Source organism: Pelobates fuscus, chromosome 3 (genome assembly GCF_036172605.1).
Source record: "Pelobates fuscus isolate aPelFus1 chromosome 3, aPelFus1.pri, whole genome shotgun sequence".
Taxonomy (NCBI): domain Eukaryota; kingdom Metazoa; phylum Chordata; class Amphibia; order Anura; family Pelobatidae; genus Pelobates; species Pelobates fuscus.
The window spans coordinates 55,915,507-55,942,077 of NC_086319.1; the positions used below are offsets into that span (position 1 = coordinate 55,915,507).

At 43.6% G+C, this 26,571-nt stretch overlaps 1 protein-coding gene across 1 annotated transcript in view; it reads left to right on the forward strand.

The window, feature by feature from the left end:
- Window positions 1-17,356, forward strand: part of FGD6 (FYVE, RhoGEF and PH domain containing 6) — a 119,984-nt gene extending 102,628 nt beyond the window's left edge. The window contains exons 12-20 of the mRNA XM_063447091.1: window positions 6,642-6,710; window positions 6,896-6,979; window positions 9,395-9,577; window positions 11,946-12,092; window positions 12,962-13,064; window positions 13,925-14,049; window positions 15,077-15,205; window positions 15,945-16,093; window positions 16,957-17,356. Of these exons, the coding sequence (XP_063303161.1) occupies window positions 6,642-6,710; window positions 6,896-6,979; window positions 9,395-9,577; window positions 11,946-12,092; window positions 12,962-13,064; window positions 13,925-14,049; window positions 15,077-15,205; window positions 15,945-16,093; window positions 16,957-16,993 (1,026 nt within the window). The 3' untranslated portion in view covers window positions 16,994-17,356. The remainder of the gene's footprint in view (window positions 1-6,641; window positions 6,711-6,895; window positions 6,980-9,394; window positions 9,578-11,945; window positions 12,093-12,961; window positions 13,065-13,924; window positions 14,050-15,076; window positions 15,206-15,944; window positions 16,094-16,956) is intronic.
- The last annotated feature ends 9,215 nt before the right edge of the window (window positions 17,357-26,571 follow it).

A 26,571-nucleotide genomic window follows, 5' to 3' on the forward strand; every position in this document is an offset into this window, starting at 1 on the left:
CAATCAGGAACAGCCAATCAGGTTCCACTTCTCCAGCATAATAGGCTCTGTCAGCCAATCCTGTTCCTCTTTATTTGCAGTCCCGAAGTAGTAAAGTGTCCAACCGAACATAAAACTGTACATGAAGGAGTTTTCCGTTTCGATGTAGGGTAGATTAGGCTGTAAAAGAGGAGAAATATGGTAATACCTTAGCATCAAACTGGGTGTATGCATAATCATAGGTATTTGAGCTAGTGTTTGGTCAATGTTTGTCCAAGGGGATATTATTTAATCTGTATATACTGGTGAACATATAGACAAAAGACTATCATAGTGAAGACTCACCTGGTTGCAAGTATAACTGTAATTTAATAGTCTGTTAAAATGACTTACCGTAGGTTAACTTACCCAACTCCCGTCTACCTTTCCACCGTCGTCGGGTGGGAGGGAGGGATAATACTCGCCTCCGTGTCATTAATAAAATCATGACTTTACGTCATGGTAATAGTAAAATCTTTGAATTTTATTAAGACACGGAGGCTCCTATTATGCTGGTTTAAAGCTGAGAAACCACCGTTCCTGCGAAGTGTTGTATTGGTTTGAAGTAGAAATCACGGAAGGTGGTTTCTGAGGACCAGTCGGCTGCTTTCAAAATGTCTTCCAGGCGACAACCCATGGCAGAGGCCTTGGAAGCCATTGCTCCTCTTATGGAGTGAGGAGAAAATATGGAGGTGTCAATTCCTGCCGTAGTCATGAGCCACTTGACCCAGCGGGCTAGAGTTGTAGTAGACACCGGTAGGTGTGGTCTTTGGAAAGAGATGAAGAGTTCATGTTTATTTGGGTCCCGCAACGTCATGGTGCGCATTTCGTAGAGTTGTAGGCATTTAACCGGGCATAAGAGAGGCTTGTCAGGAAAGGCTGGGTATGTCACTCTCTTTGTCGAGCTTTTAGTTCTCCGTGATATATCAAAAGTGACCCCTTCTGGCGTGTAGGACCGTGCGGTGATGTCTAATGCTCTAACATCTGAGACCCTTTTGCAGGATATGAGGCATAGGAGCATGACCAGTTTTGCCGACAGTTGTTTCAACGATAGTGATGCATTATCCGGCCAAGATTCGAGGAAAAGGAGGATAGTGGAGACGTCCCATAGCACTGAATAGCGTGGTAGTGGGGGTCGTGCAAATCTGATGCCACGTATGAGACGGCATACCAATGGGTTGCGTCCTACCGGTGCGCCATTGATGCCTTGGTGTGCGGCCGAAATGGCCGATCTGTAGAGGTTCACCGTACGGTATGCTCTGCCGTTTTCAAATAATGAAGTTAAGAACTGCAGGATCGAATTCAGAGGAGCCGATATGGGATCCAGGTTCCGTTCCATGCTCCAATTGTGCCATTTGCTCCAAGCAGATTTATAAGCTTGTCTCGTGCCGGGTGCCCATGCGCTCTCGAGAAGTTGGAGAGTTGATTCCGAAACCCCTTCGATTGAGTAGGGTTCCCGGAGACCAGCCATGCCGTGAGGTGCAGTAATTCCTGTTGAATCAAGGGGTGAGGGGACCCGTCCGGGTCTTGGAGGAGATAGTCGAAGTGTGGGAGAGTGCGGGGTATGTCTACCGCCATTTCCAACAGAGAAGGAAACCATGGTTGAGACGGCCATAATGGTGCCACGAGCACTGTTGTTCCCATCTGTTGCCGTAGGTGTAATAGGCATCGGGGAATCAACGCAAAGGGAGGAAACGCGTAGTTCCTTGTGTAGGACCAGTCTTGGGTAAATGCATCTGTTGCCAGTGCTTCTGGGTCTGGTTTCCAACTGAAAAATCTGGGAAGTTGTTTGTTCAAACGGGAGGCGAACAAGTCCTTGTCCAGAGGGCCCCATAGGGATTGGATGTCTTGAAAGACCCTGGGATCCAAGTGCCAGTCGCTGGAATCCCTGAGGTGCCTTGAAGTACCAATCCGCCGTTGTATTGCAGAGGCCCGGGATGTACTCTGCTGTGACTGAGATGCCCTGTGCCAGGCAGAACTGCCAAAAGTCTCGTGCCAGATTCGCCAGGACCTTGGATTTCGTCCCGCCCAAGTGATTTATATAGCGGACTGCCGATATGTTGTCCATTTTCAATAGGATGGCACATCGGGCTTGAGTCGTTGAGAAACTGCGGATTGCAAAAGAACCGGCCAGAAGTTCTAGGCAATTGATGTGAAGCGTAGATTCCATTTCGGACCATCTGCCACCTGTAGAGATATTGCCACAGCGTGCACCCCAACCGTGCAAGCTCGCATCGGATTCTATTACTATGTCTGGTGTGGTGCCGAAAATGGCCCGGCCATTCCATGCTTCCATATGGGAGAGCCACCATCTGAGTTCTGTTTTTGCCTCTGTGTCCAGAGAGATCATGTCCGTGTATGAGGACCCGTCTCTCAGATGAGAGGCTTGTAGGCGCTGTAGCGCTCGATAGTGTAGAGGGCCCGGGAAGATGGCCTGGATGGAGGCCGCCAAGAGGCCAATCACTCTCGCCAATTGTTTTAGGGAGATCAGGGGAATCTTCAGAGTGCGTCTGATTTCCTTCTTTATGGTGGCCAATTTCGCAGTCGGTAAGTGTAGTGTCTGTAGAGTAGAGTCCACGACGAGGCCCAAGAACTCTATGCGTTGTGTAGGGGTCAGGATGGACTTTTTCCCATTGATCAGGAAACCCAGGTTCTGTAAGAGATTCTGAGTCCACGTCAGGTGGGTCTTGATAATGTGGTTGGATTGACCCATGATGAGGATGTCGTCTAAGTAGATTATTAGACGAACCCCTCGACTTCGAAGTAGGGCCACCACGGGTTTCAGGAGCTTCGTGAAACACCATGGGGCTGAGGATAGTCCGAATGGGAGGCAGGCGAATCTCCATTTTCTTCCTTGCCATATGAATTGGAGGAAGTTTTGGTGTTGACGTGCGATTGGTATAGTGAGGTAGGCATCCTGTAGGTCTAACTTGACCATCCAATCCGACGGTTGGAGGAGATCTCGGAGGCAGTGTATGCCTTCCATTTTGAAATGGTTGTAGGCAATAAAAGTGTTGAGCTGTTTCAAGTTTATCACTGGGCGGACGCCGCCGCCTTTCTTGGCAACTAGGAATAGGTTGCTCACATAGCCTGGGGTAGTTATCGGAATCTCTAAGATGGCTTGTTTGTGTGCCAATTCTGAGACCTCCTTGGAAACAAGGGAGGCGTCTTGTTGGGAGAATAACATTCCCCGTGGTGGGGAGATTTGTACTGGGAGGGACAAGAACTCTAAGGAATACCCTCTTATCGTGTTCAATACCCAGGCATCTGATGAAATGTGTGACCATACATGGAAAAAATGTCGGAGTCTGCCCCCCACTGCCCCTAGGGAAGAAGGAAGTAGGAGATCACTTACCATAAGGTCGTCTGCTTGGTCTGGTGCCACGTGATCCACGAGCAACCCATGGCCGCCCACGTTGTGGGAAGAAGGCCGGGGTGTTGCGGTGCTCCGTGAAGGAGGTTTGTCCCGTGTAGGAGCCTCGGTTCTGTCGGGATGAACCCCTGTTAACACGGCCGGACAGACGGCTCCTGGCTCTTCCGGCCCCACCAAAAACCTTAGGGTGGAAAACTCTGCGCATGTTTGATTGCGCCTTGTCTAGGGCAGTAAAAGTATGTACAAAGGAGCCAAGCTCCTTGACAAAATTGTCTCCGAACAGGAGACCACGGGCCTGGGTGCCCGGCTCGGTAATAGCCATATTTACCAATTTTGGCTCTATCTTTAATAAGATCGCCTTGCGACGCTCTGTGGCTATCGCACAGTTGGCATTGCCGATCAGGCAAATTACTCTTTGAATCCAACCACTTATGGCGGTACGATCTAAGTCTTGGTCATTTTCGACCATATCAAATATTTTGGTTGCTGGGCCCAATATATCCAGTAATTTATCCTGGCAATTGCGCAGGGAGAAATCAAGGCCCTTATTAGGCTTCCAGCCAGTCTTGCCCAGGAATTGGACGATTTTTGGGTCTACTGCATTTGTTCTGCAGGCCTCGTCCGGGACAGTAGGGCGTGGGCATTCTGCCCGTAGCTTATTGCGTGTTGCCTTATTTAAAGGCTTGCGAGTCCTTGATGCAACGTATTTGGCCACATGGGCCGAAGGGGACCAGTCTGCTGACCTTGGATGACGTAGGTCATCGGGGTCGAACAGGGGTTCCCCATAGGGGTCAACTAATTTGTTTGCATTGTCTGGGACCTTAAGCTCCATGTCAAAAGATTCAGATGGAGGCGTATTATGCTCTCTGAGGCCATGGTCTTCGACCAGATCATCGGATTCGGGATCCGATGGATCCTCAGTATCCATGCAGTTTTCCTCTTCAATCTCGCTGAGATCTGACTCAGAATCTAGTTGGGCTTTTGCCCGTTTCCATAACCTAGCCGATTTTGCCTGGCTAGTGGCTCTTTTGCGCGGTGGTATGTTAGGCGCGCCATCTGTGACAGGTTTGTAGCTGTCCATCTGTGAGATTGAAGAGTGTTTGGTTTTTGCAGTGGCCTTACGACCAGTGAGAGGTTGTGAAGGGACCACTACTGGCAAGGCCTGGGTAACGGTCGGCTGAGCCGATTTCTGTGCCTCAAGCAGAGCCTGTGTAAGCGTCTGTGAGAAAGATTCAGACATCAATCCCATGGCCGATGTGAGGGCCTTAGTCATAACATGAGACATAGTGTCGTCAATCAGAGACTGCATATCAGCAGTGGGAGCAAAATCAGCGGGGTTAGCCGCTCCAATTTCAGATACCCCTGTGGGTGTTTTAACACTCCCTGGTTTGGTGACAAGGGACCCAGAAGGGGTGGGTAAATCTTTCTCACCAGGCATGCTTAGTATGACACTGGTAGTAATAATAAAATCTGAGCTGAAACTAAAATGGGTTGATTAACCCAAAGGAAAACAATATACCTTAAGAACAAAATTAATTACTCACATAAACTTCAAACTAACAGCAGTATTGAAGGTTCACAGGTAAATAGGAAAATAGCAAGGAGGGAGCAAAGAGCCGTCCGACCGCCACTACAGCTTTAACCCAACTCCGAGGACCGGACGTTGGGGGTGGAGCTGTGTGAGAGCGCGGGAAGGCAAAGAAAATGGCTGCCGCGGGCGGCAGAAAAGGAAAGAATAGGAAAGAATAGGAAGATTTAGCCGGTAAGTTGTGCTCGCGGCGAATGTGTAGATCACTATAAAGTGTACACATTCCAGCGCCGAGCAGGGAACCGGCATCTGAGCTCCGTGAGTTCCGCGGTTATGGCGGTCACTCACGGCGCCAGTAAAGAAATGGGGGCGCGAAGCGCCGAGTGCGGTTCCAGTCGGCGTCCCCGAGCCGCTCGTTAAACTAGGCTCTGGGGACAGGCTGGACCGCGGAAAGGATTAAAGTCAAGAAAATAGAAGGAATCAATAAATGAATTAAAATACAATAACGGTATAATACTAATAGTAGTAATAATAATGAATAGTAATAACAATAATAGTTAATAATAGTAAAATGATAATAATAATGATATATTAATCCCACAGTTAAGGAGCTGAGGGATCAGGTATACTTAACTGAGGGAGCAGCAAAGAAAGAGGAACAGGATTGGCTGACAGAGCCTATTATGCTGGAGAAGTGGAACCTGATTGGCTGTTCCTGATTGGCTGTTCCTGTTACTAGGAATAATACACCTAAGACTGTTAATGTTACTACTGTTATATTTATAAAGTTTTTTCTTTGCTGCTGAGGGAAATAAAGAAAGAGTGCAGCATAATAGGAGCCTCCGTGTCTTAATAAAATTAGATTTACACTTTCTGCAATGTTAGCAGAATACAAAATAAAATGTAAGCATCTAAAAAAAAAACACGTTTTTCCTGACCTTATTAATATTAAAATGTATATCAATAGTAAATCTATCAATTTATTCACAAACTTTTAAAATGGTAGGCCAAAATATCCTAATTGGTAAAAAACTAAATTCAACTATGTTTTCCGTTCAGCTGTTTTTATCTAAAATCTGAAATTAACTTTGAATTCACTCTAAACTACAAACAATTCACACTTTACTGAATAGCCCTGTGTATAACTTCTTGGCTGTAAAAGATACATTGAGAAATAGAAAGAAAATCTCAATTGTGCAAGTGTTTGGACTGATTATGTCTAGTGTAAAAAATTGAAGTATAATGCTCACTAAATAGTGCTTTGAAGCAATGCTAAAATTCCGAGCAGTGGTAAACAAAGTACTGATGGGATTTGCCAAGTATAAAGAGCTTCCTTGATTCTTATTTGACTCCGATCAGGAGCACAGCTTGGCTCTGTTACATGTGAGTTACCAACTCTGGGAAGACATCAGTGTGTTTAATTTAGCAAATAATTCACTAAGGTGCAATTCTGCAAGAGACTACGGTGGGTAATTTAGGGAATAATTAGAATTAAAATGATTGCTTTATTTTATCCCTGTGTACATTGTATAACAACCTAGCTTTGTGTAAATGGAAACATAGTGTGCCTTTCAGTTTAATAAGTTTTGATGAACCATAAAATGAGTTACAGTTATTTATTCAGGGGAGTATTGCCATGTCTTTGTTTTAGTAGCAATATGTTTCATTATACAAGATTGCATGAAATGCACCCCAGCTCATTGTCTCATTCTGATGACTCAGGTCTTCTTGAAAGAGGGGACTTTGATGAAACTCTCCAGGAAGGTCATGCAGCCACGAATGTTTTTTCTGGTAAGTTGCCAAGTTAATGAAAATAACATTCTCTGACTCTAACTGCTTGAAGAAAACTAAACAGAAATATCAGGAGAGACCATGGTTATTTGTGTGTTTTCGAATGTTGGATAGCAATGGAGCCTGATAACTATATTAGGCATCTGGGCTCTGGCTATAAGTATTTATATTTTTCTGTCTTTCAGTTTAATGATGCTTTGTTATATACAACGCCCGTACAGTCCGGAATGTACAAACTAAACAACATGCTCTCCCTGGCAGGGATGAAGGTAAGAAAAAAATCCTGAATCTCGGACTGCTGTATAGCTTTCCAATGTCTCTGAAGGCAAGATTACTTTGGCATGGGGTTAAATAGGAATTCATATGTAAAAAGAAGGGTTCTTGGGGGGCGGGGCCTAACTTCCAAGCTGAGCGGACGCAGGAAAGTACTGCTCCTGCTCTTCCAGGCACATATTGCCAGCTACAAGCCACAAACAGCCCTTAAAAGCCACACATGGGCCACCAACTGCGAGGTGACAACAAGGGGCATGTATCGATACCGAACAAGCAGCCTACCCTGCATAAATCCCCAATGCAACACCCAAGGCCTACACACGTGGCAGGCACGGGGGAGGCGGCCGCTCCCCTGTTGCCCACGACGGCTACAATCTTGAATATGGGCCCTCGTTCCCCCCCCTATGGACCGATGGGGGTTATCTCGGTCCCGGGAGAGCCTCACCAGACTGACTGGCAACGTACCCAGACGAAGTCCACTGTCCTCAAAATGGCGGAAACCGCCACCAGGCAGAGTGACTCAGCTCAGGGGCTCGACATCCACGCAAGACTGGATGCTGTATTCGCAGCTTTCTGGAAAAAGCTGGAGCAGAGAGAACGGCAGGCAAGTACACAGACCCCAGAAGGGTGCTCACCGGTGGCACTGCCCGCCTACTCTACCAGGAGAAGCTTACCCCGACCGATGAAGCAGAGTTACCAAAGGCACCACAGACGACGCCTCCACCCACCTGCAAGCAAACGCACGCGTCCGTGCAAGGAGACGGCTGGTATCTGCCTGAAGCCAACGAAACCCCGGTCCAGCCTACAGACACAGCTCCATATGGGTATCCTGGAGAACCAACACCCCTACTTACCTTGGCTTATACAGACAGAGAGAGCAAGCCATCAGGCCCCGTCGGGAAGGCACACCTACGCTCACTCTCCTCAAGCCGGCGAGCAGACAGGCCTCATACCGGAACTTTCTGCACTGCCCACCCGGGGTATAGGCTGAACTTAGCAAGGACTGGTATGGGCTATACTCCTGCAATGTTTTTAGCACCTTACCAGTCCTCCGCTTTCCTTTTCCCCTTGTTCGTTTTAAATATTGTGGGGTTCCAGCATGTCTAATATAGCTAATAATATTACATAGCCCACCACATTAAAAACCCCAACGTTAAATTGTGGACAGACCGTGATCCGTAATGTGGACTATAAACCCAGATCCCTAGCTACTCACATCCCACTGTTGCCTTTAACTTGTCCACAGTCGAGTGGTGGGGCCACCCTGATAATATCAACAATGATATCTATATCACTAAGCTTGTACTAAACTTCTGTTCCTTAGAATTTTATGTTATAACTCTTGTCATCATCTCTACTACACAAAAAACTAAAAGTGCAACATATATTTTCATCTACATGTATACCAAATGTTATGCTATTTACAACTATGCCACGTACTATTGAAGCCTAGCATGATCTTGTACGGTGCCCTACTGTGTTAGGCTTAGCCTGTTAACTATCAAGCAAGCATATAAGCTGTAGCAATTCTGGCTTTAGTACAAATATAAATGTTTCCCTTCTCAGAAATGCAGCACCATTATGCACATCATACTCTTAAAAGTAACTAGCTCAGTTATAGGACTGGCTCTGTTGTAGGCACGACTAGCCTAGCATTTCTACGCTGCACAAATAGCAAAATACAGCCTGTTACCTTCATGTTTTGTAGTTTTTGATATTTTCATATATAGTATGCTAGAGAGCTCAGGATCCGTAGCCAAACTACCCAGCATGTAATGCAAGTGTTTATTCTCATTTATACTATTCTTATTGTCAGCCAGTATAGCCTGATTATTATAATCTGTTGTTTTATCGTTCTACTTAATTTAACAAAAAAATTGTGCATGTTTTCTCACTGCCTTACTGCTTATAAGCTATGTATTTTGTCTCCTGTCACAAGCTGTTGGGGCGTGACAAGTCGCATGTAATTACCTGCACTTCAAAAATAAAGAATTAAAAAAAAAAAAAAAAAGAAGGGTTCTTGTATCTCCTTTAAATTTTGTCTCTTGTTACAATTCTGCCTTTCTATCAAAATAAATTTCTATGGACCTATAGAATGCAAACTAATTCATAAACGGTGTTCTCAGGACAGCAAAAACTGAGGTTTGTAAGAAATACATGTAAAGGATTACATGTATCAAAATATCAAAGGGAAAAGGAATGGCATGTAAAACACAGCTCCTCACCACTTCCAAATTTGTCATGGATTGTTAAAGTGCTGCATTGACAGTTGAACTTTATTTTATTCACCAGATCTTGCCACAGTCTTGTTCATGAGGACACAAGATGACAACAGTCTATTCAATATTGAGTTTTCCAGTTGTTCTCAGGGGTATGCTGGAATTCATATAGGAGTCTATATTTTTTTTCAGGTGGGGAAGCCAACCCAAGAAGCCTATCAGAATGAACTGAATATAGAAAGTGTGGAAAGGTCCTTCATTCTTTCTGCCAGCTCGGCTACAGAGAGAGATGATTGGCTCGAAGCTATTTCTAGAGCAATCGAAGACCACACTAAGAAGAAAATAACTTTTAATCCAGCTAAAAGTCAGGAGGAGGTAAATAATACATTTTATAATAACCTTAAAATATGTTTTTCCCATGCTATCCATGTAGTTGTAACATTCCATTGCTAAAAATAAATTTGAAAAAAATCTAAACAGTACATACTTTCTTTATCCATCTCAATGAAGTGGTCTGTTTACCACGTGTACCCTAGTTTTAACCCTCCAGCTGAAAACATTGCCATTCTGCAGAGTAGACCTTCAGACAGCCACTAGAACCACTTTCGACGAAAAAGCAGAGTAACACTGTTTCAATCAAATGATCTCATATAGACCATTTGATTTGCACAGCATGGCTTGTTGGTGTGCATGTGCACTTGTTTCTTAATGCTTTCCTTTGGGGAAGCATTAGATTGACTGAGATAATTAATCTTGATGATCTTAACCAAGGAGGCAGGATGGCAGCTGCGCAAGAGAACAGGAGATTCAAACTTTTTTTTGAACTTCTTACAACGCACCCTACTCCAAGAGTGTGCGTGACGTAGTTGTGGTGGTGAAAGCGTTTAGTGTCTGCACTAAACCGGAAATAATGATAAAATCTCCCTAAACACCACCCACACTTAAGCATAAATAATATGAATATTACTATTTTAACGCTGCCACCACCAAGACAATTTATAAATGGGGTGCCTTGGTCCCCCAGGTAAATCAATTATAAAAAAAAAAAAAAAAATACAACTTAGCACAATATTTAAGGAATTGCAAAGATACTAAGATACTAATTAGTCTCTTCAGGTAATGTGATTCTTTACCTTTAATAAAGGAATATTTATTATGAGCAAAAAAAATTGTCACGTTTTCTTCTATCTCCTCTTTTGTACTTGCCACAGAAATAATTGCATCTATGAATTTACCATTTCTCCATTCCATAGATATGTCACACTTCTTACTTGTGACCCAATATAGCAGACATCCCAATCCTTTCCCATATGGTTAAGTTATGCCAATCATGTTTGGGCTTGTTTAGAAGATGGTGCTTGTCCCATTGTAAATATAACAAAAATTCTTCAACACATGGCTAATGATCATTAACATATCAAATAAATTAACTCCTCAATTAAGAGGCAGAGGCCATATGGGTGAAGTCAGCTAGTTTACATCAGAATTAGACATTCAGGCATCTCAAGTGTAAAATCTTACACACTGCAGAGCTTGGAACTAGATATCCAGGCATATCCAGTGTAGAATCTCACACCCTGCAGAGCCTTTGATTAATCATGGGATCCATCCATGTTGCAAACCATCTGCCCCCTTTCACATTCCTATACAATTTGCATTACCCCTTTTGTCACCTGACTCCCTACCAAGTGGCCAATTCATGTATGCACTACACAAATTACATTAATTGGCTATATTCTATAGTGTAACAATGAATTATGCACCCTTGGCGTGACACCAAGGACCTAAATGTTTAACAAGACACTATAGCATTAGAAACGCAATATAGTGATTATAATACCAGCAGCAACTACCCACGCTGCTTTGACTCGCTATAATATCTCCAGTTATCCATATGACCATTTTAGACCTTGATATCTTGTTCATTTACTATAAACTTTGATCATTTATAAAAAGTTTGATAAATCACATTTTCAAAAAATTTCTGGGACATGTCATGAAGCAGTTAATGAACAAACCTAAATCTGTTGTTTTGTTTTTTTTTCTTCATTATAACAATGCAAAAATTTAGCAATGTCTCTGTCATCCAATACCAAAAATAACCAAGCAAAAAAAAAATCTCCTCTGCATGACTCCTTACACAATGGTATAACAGATTTTAGTACCTATCCTCTTCAGTACATTCTCCTATCAGCCTATAGAATACGCTTAATTTTAATCCGAACTCTGCTTATCCTTGCATTTCTGCAATCACTGTCATGGGTTTACAAAGAGAAACTTATTGATAGAATCTTTATTGTAAACTTGTAACGGCTGAATGTCATTGAAAATCCAATGCAATCAGAAGATACACATGACATTAACTATCTTTTGTCTGAAGTAAGTGCTGATTAATGACAAAATGTGTCAAGTGAGAGGAGTTTCAAACTTTTCCCCACGTAATGTACCATAGTGCTATGATATCTCATTCTGCTGAAAATCATCTATAGAGGATCCCCAGAATCTTACGGGCTCTAACATAAATCCCTGCTTTGTACTCTTGTTTAAAAGTGAGAATACATCAGTGACACAACTCCTAGCATATGAAGCCACCTGGAGAGGGAGATGGAGAGGAATATGGTGCCACAGGGCCCCAAGTATTTCTCCATTAATCTAAACTATATTCAGCCTACACCTTTCATGTAAAGTGTTAAACTGTTAGCACTGTATAAATATTAATATACATAAACACATTCTCTTTTAGGCTGACTTAGAGGAGAAAGGAGACTGGGGAGTTCTGGGGTCAAAAGCTCCCATCTGGATTCCAGACGGCAGAGCCACTATGTGTATGATCTGCACCAGTGAATTCACACTGACATGGAGAAGACACCATTGTAGAGCATGTGGAAAGGTTTGTCACATGCAAAACTGTGCGCTGTTCACAATTTATATGTTCAAACACAATAAGGAATTACTGTCGGGGTTATTAACTTCATTGTCAGGATGTCAAAGTGAATTCAAAAATGTTAGGCCGAAATAAAACATAGTCGATGTAGAAAATGTTTCCAGTTCAGCTATTTTGACTTTATATTCACCTTGTGAAAAATGAATCTAGTAGTCACTGCAATATTCTGTTAATGGGGAATCTCCTTCCGTAGCATTCATGGTGCTTTTTCTTTATTATTTTATTCCTACCTCCACGGTTGTGCTAATAACAGCAACCCTGTCTGCAACTAGCAGGCCTCACCCTCTTTATGTGTTATGGAAATCCAGAGATAAAGTCAAATGACTGTTCATTTCTGGTGCTTACTTCACTTTTAATATGGGTACAGACATTGTTCACAATTCTAAAATGCCACATTTATTTCAAATAGCCTTTAAAGGCTTGATGCGCTCATTTCAAGCTTAATCCATTGTCTTTGAGGATGCTCCCTGTGAAATAGACCAGCTTTTTGCAGATAGTCATGCATGTTGATATTTAAACATTCCAATTATGTAGAGCAGCAACAAAAAAATAGCAATATTAAATTATGACTTGTAGACTAAATTATAGATGGCAAAAAAGGGTCTCTCCAGCTTTTTAAAAACTACAATTTCCACAATGCATTTCCACTCAAGGCTGGCAGATCAATGTGGAAAGTGTAGCATAAAACATAAGGGTTCGTCCTTTTGGACATCCTAGCTCTAAATATTAAACTTGAACTTCTATAGTCAAATGTTCTAATGTTGTATTATTGTTATTCGAATATATCAAACAATGAATGGATATTTTCTGTCCAGATTATCTGCCAGGCCTGTTCGACGAATAAGCATAGCCTTGAATACATGAAGAACCATCTGGCGCGCGTTTGTGATCATTGCTTCCAGAACCTCCAGAAGCAAGGTGATGGCCTCTGCACTCTGTTATTCTTAGATATATATGTTCGAATTCAATTTCTTTTCATGGTTTGTGTGAAGCTGGCACATGTTCCTTTTTACACCGTAAAGTAGCAATTGACTTCGGATGTTACAAGGACATGGCCTGATCCATACGGTGTAATATATTTCTGTAGCCTTACCTTGAATGCAGAAGCAAAACATCAAAGTAATATACTTTAGAACAAATTCTCGCAGCAGATATCTTTCGTTTTATCCAGCTGTCAGATTGCCACCGTCACTGCAGAGTTTAAATAAGCATTATGTTCAGTGAGTATGTTGTCAAAGATCGTGGGGGTTAGGCTAGTCCCATTATACCATGGCCTACATGGTTTGTTATTGATTATTAATGGGTTAAACACAAACCAGATTATTTGGTCAAATGAGAATTCAAAATGTATATCAAATTTTGGTTCCCTGTAGCCAAACATCTAAATTTTTAGAACTATGATATTTTGGCTTTCAATATAAAATTCACCTTAGATTCTCATTTTAGTAAATATCTCTGAAACACCTTTTCACTGATTGTAAATTTGGGTCAAATTGGTATTTACTGCAGTGTGTGGCTCATTACATTATGACTCCTTTTGGTGCTTCTGGAGATTACTGCCTCTGACTAATCCCTGACTGCCTCTATTTGTTAAAAATGAGTTTGTAAACCTTTCTCAAGCATATGTGCATACTGGTAGGGGCACAAATGAGGAAGTGTTGCTGCCCGCTTTGTAGATACACTGATGTAGACCGTACGCATTTTGGGTAATATATATCCAGATGTATTGTTCTAACAAGTGCTGACTTTTACATTTTTATATTTATTTTTTATTATAGACAGTCTATCCACTCCGAATACTTCTTCACCTGCCAATCAAAAGTCTACATCTACCACTTTGTCCTCCGTCCTCCACAGCATTCCATCTGGGAGGAAGCAGAAGAAAATACCAGCCGCTCTGAAAGTAGGTCACCTCTTGTCAGCTTTTGCCATAGTTAATCTGTTATTCTGCAACTTAAAATCATGTATGCACAAAACTAGAAAGCAGTTGCAAAATGATATATGTTGCATTTAAAATCTGAAGATGCTTTGGTAGTTTTGTCTCCGTATCCTCTTCAAATTATGTTAAAATGACACCATTATAACAGTGCATTTCAAACAATAAAGCGTCATTAGAGAACCATTCAACAGATTTTCCCATATAACTGAGGACACATGGGGGGGGAGTAGGGTACCCCTTAACCCATTGTTTGCATTAGTTTAGGGGACTATCCCGATTTGTTAGGGGGTTAATAAGCACTCTAAATGTACTGGACTGTAATTCATTCATACTAAGCCAGACAAAGCAGTGTTACTCGTAGTGCGGCATTTAAAGTGTCTTCATTGTGTTAGGATTGTTCTTAAGATGCAGCGAGTATGCCACTGTATACATGGAGATGGTGTCAAATATGCCTGCAATGTCCAGGTCATAGATGTTTCCTAGTTTTATATACTCCAGGTGAGCTTTGAATGTTTAACTTGCATTATGACATTGTATTAGCCACAACAGATGCATTATATTAATAGATTACTATTTGGATTTCAGGATGTCTAATCTTGGAGTAACCAGCATTTTGGTAGCTCTTAAAGACTGGGGTTGGCCATTTATTGTATTAGTAGTGTGAAACGTGCCATTGTTATTTATGTCATGTTTTACACACAGTGGCATTTTATTTATTGATTAAATTATTTCTATATATAATCAAGGTATTTTTATGTGGGCTACCTAGATACCAGCACCACTACAGATATGAGAGTGCCAATACATTTGGAATTTTCTATGTATTTGTATATGCACAGAAACCTTTGCATCTCCATTTGAAAACAATATCATAATGATAATTTAAATTAATCCAAACGTACTTAGTTGAAATCTGTATATTCAGAGAAGACTTGCATTTATGGTGCATTGCTAGCGAAATTACATCTATAAACTGTGGACACTTTTTCAGGTCTCCGCTAGCACAGAAGATTCTTCCATGAGTGGCTATCTGCAGAGGTCAAAGGGCAACAAGAAGCCATGGAAGCAGCTGTGGTTTGTGATAAAGAACAAAGTGCTCTACACATACGCAGCTAGTGAGGTAAGACTGGTCTTCAAAGTACATTCTTTATAGGTTGATACTCTTCAGTAGTTACTGTACTATAACGTGTTTAAATTGACTGCCATGAGGACCTTGACAATTTATTGGGCCATAGCATTCTTATTGGGCCATTTTGCATTCTAAATTCACGATTAGAAAATAAAAGGGTGTATTGTAAACCAAGCATGACAGAATCATTTCCAATCCAAGATTTTGCATGGCAAACCACTGGCATTGCCAGCCCAAATGTAACTGAGACTATAAACGTTTAGCACAATAATGATCAAAATATCAAATATCAAAATATTGTCTCACATTCTTGTCTCCTGCATCTTTAGTCCAGTTGCCTTATCTTGAAAACGTTGCTACGATTGCTTTCAATAAAGCAACACATAAGATGCATTACACCAGCAGTCTGTTTTTGCCAGCATGATCTCCTGTGAGACAGTGCAGTACCCGAGTAGTCCTTTTTAGTCTTTTTATATTGCACCTGGACATTTTGTTCACAAAATGTAGTGAAAGTTATATAGCGAAATGCAGCAGCTTGTTTCAAGATAAACCATTTTTTTCTAAATATATTCTGTTGGCCTATGACGTGACATGTGCATTTGTCCAAGAACATATTGTAAAAGTGTCCTTTTAATTAAGAATGTGTATGTCCTGATCTTTTCATGGATAAGTGATTCTGTACAGTCAAGTATCAAACGTATTTAACAAACTTCATTCTTATATTAATTAGGACATAGCAGCACTGGAGAGCCAACCTTTGCTGGGATTTACAATTAAGGTGGTGAACGATGAGAATGCAGAATCGAACGTCATTCAATTATTGCACAAAAACAACTTATTTTATATTTTTAGAGCTGATGATACTCACACTACGCAAAGGTAAGGTTTCCAAAATGGTCACAAATAACCAATTTTGCCTTATTATAATATTAGTGACTGAAACATTATGCAATATACATAGAATGAAATGTTGGATTGAAAACGCGTAGGCTACTATAATTCATTCATCAGCTTGAAATTCTGCTAATATTGTCATATCTCTAAAGGGTTTAACTTTTAAAATAATTTAATATGCTGAAAATGTTAATTTTATAATATTTCGATATATATATATATATATTTTAAAATATAATACATTTACTAATATTGTAATATGTTTAAAAATTATTTGAATGTTATCCAAAAAAACGAAATCATTTGGAAAGCTTATCCAAAAATTTAAAAATGGGGTCCTTTGTTCGTCACAATTCTCTTGTGTTAAACTGATAAGATTTGCGCATTTGTCTGAAATAGCTCCGCCAAACCGCAGCCAACTTTTTTCTGCTATACTGTAAACAAATAGGGGGGATTTAACTAAAACTTACAGGAACGATAGGTTGAAGAGGACCCTGCTCGAACGAGCTTACAGTTTATATATTAAGTTAGTGTTACTGGGGTTGGGATATTATAATGACTTAGAGTTGTGGGTGCTACTTCCCTGGTTTCTAGAAGGGATATCGAATCAAATAAATGGTTGTAAATAGGCTGTGAGTGAATAGCTAAACTAACATACTTGCATGGAGATTCAGTTGATTTTAACAGCAAGCCAAATCTTGCATTCTATTGAAAATTCAGTTAATAAAACCTAACAATGTATTTTTTTTTTTTTTTTTATCGGGGTGAAAAATGCTCTTTTGTTTAATGTGAATGTTTCCCTTTAAATCCATAATTAATTCGTTTTTTTATCTTCCATTTCTCATTAGGTGGATTGAGGCATTTCAAGAAGGGACCGTTTTGTAAGAATTTCTATATTTCCCATCTAAGGCTGCAAGTGGACACGTCTATATATAGACCCTTTACTAGACTCTTAAAACCACGTCCTGTTTCTTGTGTTCATTTTAGTTTGTAAATTAGCTTACCATTTTTGTTTATGTTTATTTTTTACAGGTTATGTACATATTATTTATTAAATCTCAGTTATCTGTTAAATGTATTCCAACAGCCGATATGAAACACAGTGCCTTTGACTGTATATATGTTTTTACCAGCACCGTCCTAAAATTTTTTATTTTGTCAATATATAATATTTAGATAAAATCTCCACACGAGACACTGCTGTTTGTTCTATTAGAGTTATATAAATAAATATATGTGCATTTTTAACTTACTGCTGTAATATTCTGCAAACGTGTACTCAAAAAAAAACCAAACAAACAAATATACAGTATATTGAGTGGCAAAATGATAAACTACTCTGATATGGTCTTTGCTGGCCCTCTTTTACTTAAATGGAAGTAGACTTTTCTATACCTATAATATAATATTCACTATTCGTCCCAAATTTAATTTCCCCTTTATAACACTAGCCATCTTAATTTAATGTGTGTTTTTGAAAGAAGTAAGATCACATTTATTAGACATTTATGTATTTCTGACAATGTGTATCTCAGATGCAGACCAAATAGTGATGCATTTATTATATACATGGTGCTTCCCAAATTGAAGTAACTATATGGAAATAGATATTGCAGTGTAATTTTCCAAGATAATTGTTCTCACCTTTGTGAATGGTTCCTTATCATGTTGTTCTCACTCAATTTCCAATCTTTCAAAAGCTCTCTGGGCTATTTCCTAATTCTTTCAGTGTTTCTTTATCTCTATCTTTGGTGTTTCCACCTCTCTGATCTCTTCATCTCTTATATACTTCATTTGGTATTCTTCTTGTCCATTCTTTAACCAAATCTTTTTTTTTTTTTTAATTTCCCTTCTCCTCCACATCTCTCCACTGTTGATCCAGACTGTCAAATCTACACACACATTCCAATATTTCGTGATTGCCTTCCACAGCTCTTCCAACATTCCATGATTGCCTTTAATGTTGGCAAAGTTGGAGGGCAGCTTCTCTGAAGTATACACATGAGGTGGAAGATGAAAAAAAAAGATGCCCAAAAGTGCAATTGGAGGAGGAGGAGGACAAGAAAAACCACAAGAAAATCAAACCTTTATTTCTTCATTTAAAGTTTTGGGCTGCAAAACAACATGGGAGAAACACCAAGGTCTCCGAACAAGTGCTGCTAAGGCACAAAATGCTTTGGTTTAATAAACATGAGTTTCCCCTCTTATTGTGTTCCAGCCTGATAAATAAATGAGCAAATAAAAGGTATTTTTCTTATGTGGTGCTCCTCTGAAGTAGTGTGGTGGAATGAGCCATTCTGAGACAGATTTCCGTACAGATCTGCATTCCAAGAAAGAGGGCATACTATTTCACAAAGATCCATCATTCTCACTTATTGCAGTGAAAGAGGGAAGCAGCTGGCAATTTACAATGCACAAGCAAATAATCTGTCTCTTACTAAATATAAAAAGGTTCCCAACTCTTCAAGCCCAGTCTCCACCTCTTTTGATTACTGGCACTATCCTCATTATTTCACCTGCTCTTGCTAAGGGTTGTGGTAGCAGTAATGGAGGTAGCGCTGGTGGTAGGTGTTGACAACTGAATAGAATCAGATACAGCACCAGTAGACCTGCTGCCTGCCCTAGTACTTTATTGTTCTGCTTCTTCCCTCAATAATAGAAACTTGCAGTACATTTGCTGATATGTCATGGTTGGATAGAGGATCCTAGGTGAGAGATAGCGAACTAACAAAGGCAAAGACAGAGGGATACAAAGAGACATATAACTCGACCTTAGAGTGGCTTAACGTAAAGCAGGAACTAGAAAGTAACTGGACAAAACTAAGAAAAGACCACAGGCCAGGAGAGGAGCAAAAAAATAAAACACAATATCGGATAACGGTAAGGGTCAAGAGCACGTGAAAAGCAATGTCAGGAACAAACCAGAGACTGGTACATGGGATGGGAAGATGGACAAGCCAGGTGCTGGTACACTGGTCGGATAGTAAAACAAGCCAGGGACTGGTACACTGGTCAGGTAGTAAGACAAGCCAGGGACTGGTACACTGGTCGGGTAGCAAGACAAGCCAGGGACTGGCACACTGGTCGGGTAGTAAGACAAGCCAGGGACTGGTACACGACTCAGGTAATAGGACAAGGCAGGAACTGGCACATGGCTCGGGTAGTAAGACAAGCCATGGACTGGTACACGGCTCAGGTAGTAAGACAAGCCATGGACTGGTATACGGCTCGGGAAGTAAGACATGCCATGGACTGGTACAAGGGTTGGTTAGTAAGTCAAGCCAGGGACTGGTACACTGGTCGGGTAGTAAGACAAGCCAGGGACTGGTACACTGGTCGGGTAGCAAGACAAGCCAGGGACTGGTACACTGGTCGGGTAGTAAGACAAGCCAGGGACTGGTACACGGCTCAGGTAATAGGACAAGGCAGGAACTGGCACATGGCTCGGGTAGTAAGACAAGCCATGGACTGCTACAAGGATCGGGTAGTAAGACAAGCCAGGGACTGGTACAAGGGTCAGGTAGTAAGACAAGCCAGGGACTGGTACAAGGGTCAGGTAGTAAGACAAGCCAGGGACTGGTACACGGCTCGGGTAGTAAGACAAGCCAGATGCTGGTACAGTGGTCGGGTAGTAAAACAAGCCAGGGACTGGTCGGGTAGTAAGACAAGCCATGGACTGGTACACAACTCCGGTAGTAAGAAGCCAGGGAACGGTACACTGGTCAAGTAGTAAAACAAGCCAGGGACCGGTACACTGTTCGGGTAGTAAGAAAGGCCAAGGACTGGTACACGGCTCGGGTAGCAAGACAAGCCAGATAATGGTACAAGGGTTGGGTAGTAAGACAAGCGAGGGACTGGTACACTGGTGGAGTAGTAAGACAAGCCAGGGACTGGTACACTAAATCAGGCATAATGCAAACAGGCTGAGTCAGGTACACAAGTGCAAAACGTAGTCCAGTAACCGTTTCAGACTAAAATATCACTACAGGATACAGCAACCACAAAAGGGCCGAGAGCAGCCAGAAAGCCCTCCTTAAATAGGGAGATCCTGATTGGCTCTTGCTTTTTGGACACAATCAAGTCAGAAAGGTAGCACCTGTGATATCCAGGTCCCTCACACAAAAAAACAAATCAGAAATATAAGGTGGAATCATCCCAGGTTATCAGGTTCCATAGTAACAAGGCACGCAGTGTGCAGCAGTATGAAGTAGGTGCGATACATTAGCCACATTTGTCTGTTGAAGATGCAGGAGGATTTACATTGGTGGAAGCGGAAGCTGTTGCAACCCTAGTATGTACAATAGCACTTGGTTTATTAATGGTTTCATTGACAGGAGGTGAGCAAGTTATGGAAATGGTAGTAGGTACAGCTGATGTCTCAACGTTTTTTGTTGGATGAGAGAATTCTACAGCAGATACAGATAGACTTGGATGATGGACAAGCTGCACAAGGTGAGTGCACACCAGTTAAGAAAGTTATGAGCTTCTGCCTTTCCTCTCCACACTCTACGCTTCCAATTACTCTAGGTCCTCCTCTTAATCAAGTAGCTCTTGAGCCAGAGGATAAAAGTTCCATCTGAAGTGGTGGAGAATGTGGCGGACCGCCTGGTACCCTGACTGGGTACCTCCGCCAAGCACGCTCCCTAGCTATGAACGAGACACCATCAGCATTTCAGCTGCAGCTTGGCCGGGGTCTCGCTGTCGCTTCCCACCCTACAACAGGATCCTGGATCCAGCTTCTAGTGATTAAAGTTCTCCTGCAGAGAGTATAGATGTATAGCTGGTACACCAAAACATTAGTGAAGACTGAGTGAAGGGTGTACAGGAACTGATTTATTATGGTCAAGTTGCCTGCTTTTATGCACAGCCCCAAGCATGGGGTCTACATTCAATGCAAGACAAGCCCCTGCCATAAATCTCTGTGCCTGGGAGATAATTGTGTTAAAGACTGGTAAGCTAATTATTTCCCAGGAAAAGAGAGGCAAACATAAAAATACCCCAAAACATATAACCCTACAAATAATACATCCCCAAATAGCCCTGATCTGAGTGCCCAAGTTCTCCAAATAGCGCTCAGATCCATGCAGTGTAGGGGAAACACCACTATGTTAAAGTTCTGACCAGCGGCACGTGTGGTCCTATGTCCAAAACAGTTGCAGGGCATTTGGTGCTTTGCCCGGTCAACTTTCGGGAGCTCCTGCATCCAAAATATAGGGTGCTCTGGTTGGTTCTTGGGTAGCGTTTGTGCCCCTTTGTCTCAGGCACCTTCCTTCAAAAAAGCCGCAGGGTCACCTCATGCTGAAAACAGTTCCATAAGATTTGCGGCTAAGTCCCGCTGAGATGACTGGAAACCCACAAAGTCCTCATGCCGAATTTAGTTCCATAACGATCGCAGCTAAGTACCACTGAGGACAATTCATGGGTTTCTTCATCCGATTGGCCGCCAGGGAGCTAATGTTCGGTTCCTTTCACAGCCGACGAAACCTCAACCGCAAATGGCCTGCATGCACACCCCACACATAGCCACTAGATACATTATAGGAGACTGGAGGAAACCCAGGGAAGGGCGGATGACGCACCTACCACATGGGCCATTACGACGCAGATAACACACGCACAACACCAACAGGGTGAGATGCATCACCAAGAGTTACACCTCACAAAGGTTACAAAGCAAAGTTGAAGCAGTTCATACTACCATAGTTGAAGTTAAAGTTCCGGTTACCATAAAAAAACCCAAGAAGAAAGGGATTCCGTTGGACACTCTAGCTGGACCCAGCTGGAGGGGAGACCCAGCACGGGAATGCCTCGGATCCCTCCCCCCCCCTTCTCTCCTTCCTCCCCCTCCCCCCCCCCTCCCCGTGACACATAAGGCTCAGTCAATGTACACACAAGTCAGGCAGGCCACGCCACGACTTGCACACTACATTTCCTTTTTTGATAAAAACCTATCTCCTTCGGGACCACTACAAGGATACCCGACTCGGGGAAGGTACTCCCCGCCCAACTAGTAACTGGCCAGAGTGATAAGCCCAGTTAACCCCGAACCTAATCCGGGGGCCCGCCGCGGGGGGCTGCTGTGTCCACACAGACCGGGCCCACTTAGACGGAGACTTACCCCTTCCCCTTACGCCCCCCCCCTCTACCAAATCGACACTCAACATTCTCGGTAAACACCGACCACCAGACAGAAACCACGCCTCCCACCCTTCCCATACGGAAGACACCTTGAGCCCCCACACACCCACGCTGCATTGACACCCACGGAGTCCCCTAACCTTAAGCTCAGCCTCACCTCCCTCAACGTAAAAGGCCTGAATACATCGGGCAAGCGCCATGGAATCCTGCGGTGGGCTAACCGCACGGGTTCCGACGTTATTCTTCTCCAGGAAACCCACTTTACGGACCACAAAAACCTCCCACTGGTTAACAGACATTTTAAAAGATTTTTCCTGGCGAACTCGCCTTCCCCTAAAACTAAAGGAATAGCGATCCTTCTACGCAACTCATGCCCACTGGATGAAATCCAGGTGACCAAAGACCCCAACGGCCGATTCCTATTCCTCTCCGGCCGGGTGGGAGCCACTCCAATAACTATTGGCTCTATATACACCCCCAACACATCGGACACTCAGTTCTGGGACTCCATCCGCACCCACATTGCCAGCTTGGACCACAAACATGTAATACTCGGCGGCAAATTCAACGCAACGCAATCCCCGGCCATGGACCGCAAAGCACACCCAGACAGACAACCGACCACAACCAGAAACGACAAGCTATACGCTAGCTTTCTCAAAGACACGGCCCTCGTCGACGCCTGGAGAGCGCACCATCCATCATCCAGGAACTATACCTTCTACTCACATATGCACAGATCATATTCCAGGATTGATAGCTTCTTGACCTCACAGGCAACCCAACCATGGACGGTACAACCATAGGCAACATAGCATGGTCCGACCACGCGGAGGTGGCTCTGACCATCCGAATCCCTCAGTTGGCCCGCGAGTGGCGTTGGCGCCTCAACCCATGGATCCTTCGGGACAAAGCAACGGTACATACGGTGACCGAAGATATTACAAACTATTTCGAACTTAACACAACGGAGGACGTCCCCCCAACAACAGTATGGGCAGCCCATAAAGCCGTGATCCGAGGGAGATTAATAGCGATAGCTACGGCAACAAAGAAACAACGATTACAAAACTTAACAGAAGCGTTAGCAGAACTGACAACACTAGAAACACGCCACAAACGAACCCCGACGGACCAGCTCCAGACCCAGCTCACAGAAATCCGAGAACGAATACGGCAACTATCGAGAATAGACGTGGCAAGAAATCTCATGTGGACAAAACAGAGATTCTACGAGAAGGGGAACAAAGCCGATTCCCTCCTCGCACATTGTCTGAAAAAGCGTCAGGACACGAAAAGGATATCAAAGATTCGTACCTGCACAGGGGAAATTACGACCAAACCGGAGCAGATAGCCTCAGAATTCGTAACATACTACACAAACCTGTACAATCACGACGCGCCTCCACACTCAGACCCCTCGACCCGAGCTGAAAGCATCGCCGAGTTCCTGGAACCCCTGGGCTTACCAGCACTGTCTGCCAAGGCCGCGGAATCACTAGAAGCACCCATCGAAACGGAGGAACTCGCGCAAATCCTCAAGACGCTGAAACCACTGAAGAGCCCGGGACCAGACGGCTTTACAACATTATATTATAAAACATTTCAAGCGGTACTCATCCCACACCTATGCACAACGTTTAATTCGCTACTACAGGGACAACGACTCCCCCCGGACATGCTCGCAGCAGACGTATGCCTCCTACCCAAACCAGGAAAAGAACATCTAGACCCAGGACACTATCGCCCGATCTTGCTCCTAAATGCGGACCTGAAAATTCTCACGAAAGCGATAGCTAATCGCCTCAATAGCTACCTGCCCCACATGATCCACCCCGACCAGGTCGGCTTCATCCCTAAAAGGCAAGCAGCAGACAACACGAGGAGAGCCTTCAATACAATCTGGTATGCCCAACATCGCAACATACCCTCAGTAATGCTGTCCCTAGACGCAGAGAAGGCTTTCGATCGCCTTCTCTGGCCCTATCTCTTCAGTGTCCTTAACCCCTTAAGGGCCAAACTTCTGGAATAAAAGGGAATCATGACATGTCACACACGTCATGTGTCCTTAAGGGGTTAAACATCAAGGATTCCCGGAAGGATTCATCAATATACTCTTAGCAATCTACAACCACCCCAAAGGCCGTCTCCTGATACCAAACACCGCAGCGCAGACATTCAACATTGCGAATGGGACCAGACAGGGGTGTCCCCTGTCCCCACTGCTATTCGCAATTTCACTAGAACCTCTCTTGCAGGCCATCCGCATCCACCCTAAGATCCAGGGAATCCGGATGGAGACATACGCGGTAGCGGCATACGCGGATGATGTCCTCTTAACTCTCGCTGACCCCATTCAATCTCTTCAAGCAACGATTGACCTCATTGCCAAATACTCCACCTTTTCGGGATACAAAATCAATTTCTCAAAGTGCATCCTTATGCCGATGGCAATGAAACATAACCAGATCACCGTACTGAGACAACTATTCCCATTCCGCACCACCACGTTCCTCACATATCTAGGCGTCAAACTATCCACCAAATTAGAGGACGCATACAGCATAAACTACAAACCACTCCTTAAGACAGCGCAACAGGACCTACAAAGATGGGATAAACTTGGGGTGTCGTGGATGGGTAGAGTCACTACCATCAAAATTAACCTGCTACTAAGGTTCCTCTACCTATTCCAGACACTACCAATCCCAATACAAAAAACAGACTTCAAACAGCTACAAGCAGCTATTGACAGATTTGTCTGGAAATCCCGAAAACCCCGGGTCCGTAGAGCGACGATGTATGTCCCCAGACTCTCGGGAGGACTGGGACTCCGAAACTTCCTCCACTACTACAACGCAGCACACCTGGCCCACATCCAACAGTGGCACGCACCGCCAGGCACTAAAAGATGGGTCAACATGGAACATGACGCCATGGGGTGGGATCTTCCAACCTCCTACATGTGGGTACCGCCGAAATACAGGCCTCTACCACCACCGACTACTCCAGCAATCACGCACGCCATAGCGCTATGGGACAAACTACACAAAAAGTTCGACTTGTCCTCTTTCCTCTCCCCAGTAACCCCGATCTACCGTAATAAAATTTTTCCCCCGTGCATGACAGCCAAAAACTTCACGGCTTTCGACCAGAGAGACATATCTCGACTCCTTCACCTATACCAACAAGAGGAAACCTTCAAATACTCTGAGCTCCCAAACGCAGGTGCCTTGACCTCGGCGGATTTCTTCCGATACATCCAATTGAGGGACCTAGCACAGCAGCCAGCAGTCAAACAAGCGGGACTGGCACCACCCTCGCCATTCGAAAAAAAAAGCTTCGACGCGCCACTTCCGCGCGGACAAATCTCGGACTTATACATCAAGCTAACAACGCACGCGTCCCAAATTGACCTAACCTACATCACAGCGTGGGAAAGGGACATCGGATCCCCCGGATGACCCGTGCGACTGGGCCGAGATATGGGCGGCCACGAATTCCCTTACAACGTGTGTCACACATAAAGAACAGGCCTATAAGACCATCTTTCAATGGTATTTGACGCCGCAAAAACTATATCACATGGGACAGAAACCCACTGATGAATGCTGGAAGCTCTGCGGGGAGAAAGGCACCTACCTCCACTGTTGGTGGACATGTCCCAGACTACAACAGACCTGGACGGAGACTCAGGGCCTCATAGAACAGGTGATAGGAAAACCCGTCCAACTACAACCTTGGACAATGCTCCTCAATAAACCACTGGACACCCTCATAAGGCAGGAGAACAAACTGGTAGCCCGTATAACCCTAGCCGCACGAAGGGCAATCGCAGAATTATGGGCAGACCAGAAGACACCAGACCTCGGGACAATCATCGGTAAAATCAGAGAAACACGAGATTTAGATGAACTCACAGCGCAAATCCACGACTCCCATAAGGCGTTCCATCGGACATGGGACCTCTGGGACGCGCATTACTAAACCACAGATACAGCCCTGCCGTAGACACACCCACTAGAATTACCAGCCCCTCCCAAGAAGCCCAACCAGACACACACCTTCTGCAACCCCCACAAAAGGACAAACCACAACCCAGTCACCCCCCACGACCGCTCACCAGAGCCAGAAGGCGGAGAGGCGAGCCGGCATACGCTGCCAAGCACAAACCAAGCAGGCCAGACTCCACTGTCCTCAGCCCGCGCTAGCCCCACGACTCACACCGGTTTTCCCCCCTAATCCCACCAACGCCACCCCCCACCGACATGCACGGACATAAGAAGACCCAGGGACCCCTGACAGCCCTTGGGGGAACAGAGGCT